General features: G+C 36.6%; 2 protein-coding genes across 3 annotated transcripts in view; one reads left to right on the top strand and one right to left on the bottom strand.

Moving 5' to 3' along the window:
- The window catches only part of p3h1 (prolyl 3-hydroxylase 1), a 34,869-nt gene extending 34,439 nt beyond the window's left edge, over positions 1-430 (bottom strand). For both annotated transcript variants that reach the window (XM_061887811.1, XM_061887802.1), the window contains exon 1: positions 1-430. This exon is cut by the window's left edge and continues 266 nt beyond it. In XM_061887811.1, the coding sequence (XP_061743795.1) occupies positions 1-235 (235 nt within the window). In that variant the 5' untranslated portion in view covers positions 236-430.
- Positions 431-4,513: 4,083 nt separating this feature from the next.
- The window catches only part of lg02h1orf50 (linkage group 02 C1orf50 homolog), an 11,328-nt gene continuing 8,341 nt past the window's right edge, over positions 4,514-7,500 (top strand). The window contains exon 1 of the mRNA XM_061887835.1: positions 4,514-4,947. Within this exon, the coding sequence (XP_061743819.1) occupies positions 4,899-4,947 (49 nt within the window). The 5' untranslated portion in view covers positions 4,514-4,898. The remainder of the gene's footprint in view (positions 4,948-7,500) is intronic.

Below are 7,500 nucleotides of genomic sequence, written 5' to 3' on the forward strand. Positions count from 1 at the left end.
AAACCGCAGCTCGGTTCCGAAGCGCTTTCTCCATGTTGAGGATGACGGACAACCAGTCATGTTTGTCGTAGGCTTCTACCGCGCTGTCAAAAAGACTATCGTAAGACTCCGAAAACAAAGTACCGCTTGTAATACTACTACTAGTAGTACTTGTAGTAATACTACTTGAACTACTACTCGACGTCCATGTTGGAATAGACAGAAAACAAATCACTGCTAACAAACTGACTTCCATCCTCAAACACTTTGATTATAATGCTCGTATCAACAATTCCTCTATGTATATACGCTAATAACACCCCCTCTAGGAAAATATGTTAAAAAATATGCAGAAATAATAATAATAACTTGTAGCTAGTTGACTAGCAGCTAATCTTAAAACACAAACTGCAGCACACTTTTTACTTAAAGGACGATGGACACGCCCATTGGAGCCGAGCAGCTCGTCTCAAGTGTCGATGGTTCGATACCAACGTGGTATCGGTATCGCGGAGGAGCGATATTTTATAAACCCAAAACCAGTGAAGTTAACACGTTGTCCATCCATCCATTTTCCACCGCTTATTCCCTTTCGGGGTCACGGGGGGCGCTGGCGCCTATCTCAGCTACAATCAGGCAGAAGGCGGGGTACACCCTGGACAAGTCGCCACCTCATCACAGATAGACAGACAACATTCACACTCACATTCACACACTAGGGCCAATTTAGTTCCCACGCATTCACGGGGAGGACATGCAAACTCGACACAGAAAGAACCTGAGCCTGGATTTGAACCCAGGACTGCAGGACCTTCGTATTGCGAGGCAGACGCACTAACCCCTCTGCCACCGTGAAGCCCGTTAACACGTTGTGTAATTTGTAAATAAAAACAGAATACGATTTGAGAATCCTTTTCAACTCATATTCAATTGAATAGACTGCAAAGACAATATATTTAATGTTCGAGTCTGCAAACGTATTATTATTATTATTATTTTTTATTTAATGGCAGCAACACATTGCAAAAAAATTTTTCACAGGGGCATTTTTACCACTGTTACATGGCCTTTCCTTTTAACAACACTCAGTAAACGTTTGGGAACTGAGGAGACCAATTTTTGAAGCTTTTTAGGTGGAATTATTTCCTATTCTTGCTCGATGTACAGCTTAAGTTGTTCAACAGTATCCGTTGTGGTATTTTAAGCTTCATAATGCGCCACACATTTTCAATGGGAGACAGGTCTGGACTACACAGGTCGGCCAGTCTAGTACCCACACTCTTTTACTATGAAGCCACGCTGTTGTAACACGTGAAGAATGTGGCTTGGCATTGTCTTGCTGAAATAAGCAGGGGCGTCCGTTATAACGTTGCTTGGATAGCAACATATTGTAGCTCCAAAACCTGTATGTACCTTTCAGAATTAATGGTGCTGTCACGCCAAAAACCTTCCCCCCGGAAGAAATTTGGTGTGACAGCCCCTCTAATGCCTGAAGGACCCCAATGAAGGCGTGACAATACCAAGTTATATGACTCTTAAGGGTTACAGCGGCAAAATTAGCGAAGCAAAAATAGCTTGAAAGGTTAGCATGCTGGAATGCTAATATTTTTTCCTCACCGTTATTTTTCACCAATGACAATCAGCCAATTATAATGCTTTTAAAACAGGCAGCTGTGTGGGCTGCTTTAAGGTCCTTCCACCCTCATTGGGGTCGTTCAAGCATTGGAGGGGCTGTCACGCCAAATTTCTTCCGGAGGGAAGGTTTTTGTAGGGGGGAAGAAATTTGGCGTGACAGTGCCTTCACAGATGTGTTAGTTACCCATGCCTTGGACACTAATACACCCCCTTACCATCACAGACGCTGCCGATTCAAATTTGTGACTATAACAATGTGGACTCGCCAGACCACAGAACACTTTCCCACTTTGCATCAGTCCATCTTAGATGAGCTCGGGCCCAGCGAAGTGGGCGGCGTTCCTGGGTGTTGTTGATAAATAGCTTTCACTTTGCCTAGTAGAGTTTTAACTTGCACTTACAGGTGTATTACAAACTATTTAATTCATCTTATTTTATTTTTATATGTAAATTGCTCAACCTATAGTCAGTCAATTATTAAATTGTATTGAACATGCCTTATTTAGTTTGTATAGTCATTGTTGATTGTTCGATAAAAAAATTAAAAATAGATACTCCATAACAGAAAAAAATAAGTCATTATACTACAAAAAATACCCCAATGGTAGGACGTAATTATGAGATAAAAAGTCAAAACAATGAGATAAAAAGTCGAAATTAGGAAATAAGAAAGTCGGTATTATGAAACAAAAGTCATAACTATGAGATAAAAAAAAGTCGAAATTATGAAATAAGAAAGTCGGCATTATGAAACAAAAAATATAACTATGAGATAAAAAGTCGAAATTATAAGATCAATTCGAAACTATGAGCTACAAGTCATATTTATGATATAAAAACAGATTTTTATCTCATAATTTTTACTTTTTAAGTTCATACTTTTTATATTTTTGCTCGTAATTATGACGTTGTATCTCATAATTATCACTTTCTTATCGCATAATTATGACTTTTTTCATGTCATAATTATGACCTTTCGTATTGCTCAATTATGACTTTTAATCTTACTATTCGGGTTTTTTTTTTCATTTATTTTTTTTTATTTTTTTTAGCAAAAACAAGTTTCCATATTTACAAGACAAACTTTGGTATGTTGAATATTATTCAAATTCACAATAATATTTATACTTGTTTTCTGCATGGACATCTCATAAGTAGATGCAGCATAGACCGCTACCGCCTACTGGCGCTGACGAGACGCGGGGCCGCCATCTTGGAGTGGTGATCCGCTCCACTCAGTGCAATTCATTTGGGAGGAGCAATGAACTGTCAGGGCATTTAATTCATTTTACCTCACAGAATACCACTGATTTTCACGCGTTTTTATCGTCATACGTGTAGCTATGATAAAGGACACATATTTTGGCGTGTTTTATTGGTAACAGTTTGCTTAACAGTAATAGAATATTCTTATATGTAATAAGTGACCATACATCCGAGATCAAAACTGGGAATATAATCCCAGAGAAACAAAAAATATGTGAAAACCATGATGCAGTGTTCCAAATTTAAGTTATTTACTGGAATTGAGTGTGCCTCGCTTTGCACTTTGTTTATTGTATCCATCCATCCATTTTCTACCGCTTAATACCTTTGGGGTCGCTGGTGCCTATCTCAGCTAAAATTGGGCGGAAGGCGTCATACACCCTGGACAAGTCGCCACCTCATCACAGGCACAACACAGATAGACAGACAACATTCACATACTAGGGCCAATTTAGTGTTGCCAATCAACCTATCCCCAGGTGCATGTCATTGGAAGTGGGAGGAAGCCGGAGTACCCGGAGGGAACCCATGCAATCACGGGGAGGACACACACAAAGATTCTAAACCCGGGATTGAACTCAGGACTACTCGGGACCTTCGTATTGTGAGGCAGATGCACTAACCCCTCTGCCACCATATATATATATATATATATACACACACAACCCTCTGGCGGTGGTCTATTTTGTACTGTTTTTTTTTTTTTAACTTACTTTGATTATTGTTTCTCGTCTGTTTGTAAATGTTTAAAATTATAAATAAAAGTTTATAAAAAAATATATACATATATCTATACATATTTACATGTATATATATTTTTTCCCCCACACCTACATATATATATATATACACACACATACACACACACACACACACACACATATATATATATACATATATAAGTATATATATATATGTGTGTACATATATACACACATATATATATACACACACATATAAATATATATACATACACACATATATACACACATATATACTTATATATATACACATATATATACATATATACATACATACATATACACACATACATATACATACATATATACTTATATATACATACACATATAAATACATACATATATATATACATACATACATACATATATATATACACATACATACATACATATACATATATATATACATACATGCATGTATATATACATATATATATACATACATGCATGTATATATACATACATACATGTATATATACATATATATACATACATGCATGTATATATGCATATATATACATAAATACATGTATATATACATATACATATATACATACATACATGCATGTATATATATACATATATATACATACATACATGTATATATACATATACATATATTCATACATACATACATATATATACACATATATATATATATACACATATATACATACATACATATTGTATGTATATATATATATATATATATATATATATATATATATATATATATATATATATAAGATGTTTGTGATTTTCTTTTCCAGTGTTGAACGTTCGAACACCGGAAGTAAACGCTACGGCAAATCCACTAGGACAAAACTCCACACTGAATTACGCATGCGCAGTATGGGTTCATGTATTTGTTTCCGCCGGCAGAAAACAAAGACGCATTTGGTGGCCACGTCGTGTATTGTATTTATATATATATACGTATTATACATGTATTTGTGTTAACCATTTTGTGTGTTATTTGACTATTAATACACAACTAAGTTAAAAAATAAAATAAAAATAATAATACCCTGGACGATTGACTTCCGGTTCACAGCGTGTAAGGTCCGAACGTGTACTTTGACTTGTACTACTCCAGTACTACTTCGGTACTACAGTAGTGTTTTCTTGCTTACTTAACACCGCCGAAAGTGCTGACGTGTGTACAAGAACATTATGTTCTCCTGAGAGGTGACTTCCATATATTCATGTAATACACGCAGGAGGTGTAAGATTACAACACGATCGTCGAGAGTAAAAATGGAAACAACTGTCAGCCTACTCGATCAACCTGACAAAACCACCAAAGGTAAATAAACTTGTTTATACCTTTTTTTATTTGTTGCATTTATAAAACTGTATTATTAATTCAAGTGCTGACTTGTTGTTGAACGCAAATCCTAACAATTTGTATCAAAAACCTTATTATTTAGTGCCAAATGATTGCATTGCAGTGGTATGAAATACATGACTTTTTGGACGAAACGGTCGGATTTGTACGTGTTGTGTAGTACTTATTTTACACATAGGTTTTTTTTAATTCAAAAACTTCTTATTCTCCAGATGTTGGCGTGTTCTACCTTCCACATTTTCAATCCTATTCAAACCGTTCAACCTAATTGGGAATCGCGGGATTTCCCTCACCAAATTCCCAGATTTCCCAGTATTCCAAGTTTTCCCCATTCAAAATGAATTGGCCATTTTTCCAACTTCCCGCTATTTCCACAGTTTTCAACCGATTCAAACCATTCCACCTTCAACACATTCCATCATCCTGGGCATTTAAACTATTATTTTTCCGAGTTAAAAAAAAAATTCCAGGATTTTCCAGAATTCCTGGTTTTCCCAAAGCCCTATTTCCACCCTTTTTTCTGGCAACCTACTCCGTCCATATTTTTCAACGCATTTCAACCGTTCCACCGTCAAAACATTCCTCTTTATAAACACAAAAAAATAAAGTTATTTTTTTAACTGGAAAAATTTCCGGTTTCCCCGAAGTTCCTGGAGTTGCGTAATACCATATCTCAATTCACATGTTACTACTTCAACATTTCTCAACAGATTTGAAAAATGTCAACAGCAACCATTTCAACTCATTCAGACCATTTAAATTTTGTCTACCCTTTTCAAAAAAATCTCGCTTTTCCCATAATTCCCATTGAAATCAATGGGACATTCTTCAAACTTCCACAAGTGCCACCTTTTTCATCTGATTCAAATTGTTCCAACTTAAAAAAATATAAGCCTCTTCGGGAAATGTGTGCTTTACTTCAACAATTCTAAAAAAAAAAATACAGGATTTCAGTTCAACATCAGCATTGGAGCTTTCACAAACAATTCCTTCAGAAAAGGCCTCATCTAGTTGCATATGTAGTTGATACCGATACCTATGAATTTCCACAATTTTCGAAACATATTCGATGGGGGATGGCGTGGCGAAGTTGGTAGAGTGGCTGGGCCAACTATCTGAGGGTTACTGGTTCAATCCCCACCTTCTACCATCCGAGTCACATCCGTTGTGTGCTTTATTTCAACAATTCTAAAAAAAAAATACAGGATTTCAGTTCAACGTCAGCATTGGAGCTTTCACAAACAATTCCTTCAGAAAACGCCTCATCTAGTTGCATATGTAGTTGATACCGATACCTATGAATTTCCACGATTTTTGAAACATATTCGATGGGGGACGGCGTGGCGAAGTTGGTAGAGTGGCTGTGCCAGCTATCTGAGGGTTACTGGTTCAATCCCCACCTTCTACCATCCAAGTCACGTCTGTTGTGTCCTTGGGCAAGACACTTCACCCTTGCTCCTGATGGGTCCTGGTGAGCGCCTTGCATGGCAGCTCCTATCGTCAGTGGGTGAATGGGCAAATGTGGAAATACTGTCAAAGTGCTTTGGGCTCCTTAAAAAGGGGTAGAAAAGCGCTATACAAGTACAACCCATTTACCATTTTGATACCACAATAAAAAAAAACCTTGTCTCATACTGTCAAATATTTAAGATCACTGTGCTTCAGCATTATCAATAAAAAAGTAGTATTTTAAAACCTCCCTGTAAATCAAAACTAACAATACTGTGCTTATGAAGATGTTCATAAATAACGACCATAGTCAACTATTTTTCTTTCTAAAAAGAACAGCTGTGGCTTGGAGCCTTCAAGTATGTAAAGTCTAGGGTTGTACGGTGTATTGGTACTAATATAGTACTGCAATACCACAATTAAAAACACTTTGCCTCAAAGGTCAAGTATTTATAAGATCACTCTGCCTCAACATTGTCAATAAAGAAGTAGTTTTTTATAACCTCCCTGTTAATCAAAACAAATAATACTGTGCTGAAGAAAATGTTCATAAATTACAACCATAGTCAACTATTTTACTTTCTAAAAAGAACAGCAGTGGCTTGAAGCCTTCAAGTATGTAAACAAATAATATTGTTTTGAATATTCTTTCAATATAGTGTAGGGTTGTATGGTATAGCAGTATTTATATATTACCGCGATACCACAATAAAAAAAATCTTTGTTTCAAAGTGTCAAGTATTTAAAGTTTGTCCACTGCATTTGACCCATCCCCTTGATTACCCCCTGGGAAGTGAGGGGAGCAGTGGGCAGCAGCGGTGCCGCGCCCGGGAATCTTTTATGGTGATTTAACCCCCAATTCCAACTAGGGATGTCCCGATCCAGGTTTTCGCACTTCCGATCCGATACCGATATTGTTTTTACCCTTCCGATCCGATGCCGATACTGCCCTATCCGAGCATGTATTAAAGTTTAAAGTTATTTAGCCTACTTAGTTGTCAGATTCATGTTGAAAAGGGTTTTAGTACTCTTGATAACAACCAGCCAGCTGAATTAGCTTAG

Source organism: Nerophis ophidion, linkage group LG02, assembly GCF_033978795.1.
Source record: "Nerophis ophidion isolate RoL-2023_Sa linkage group LG02, RoL_Noph_v1.0, whole genome shotgun sequence".
In the NCBI taxonomy this organism is placed as follows: Eukaryota; Metazoa; Chordata; class Actinopteri; order Syngnathiformes; family Syngnathidae; genus Nerophis; species Nerophis ophidion.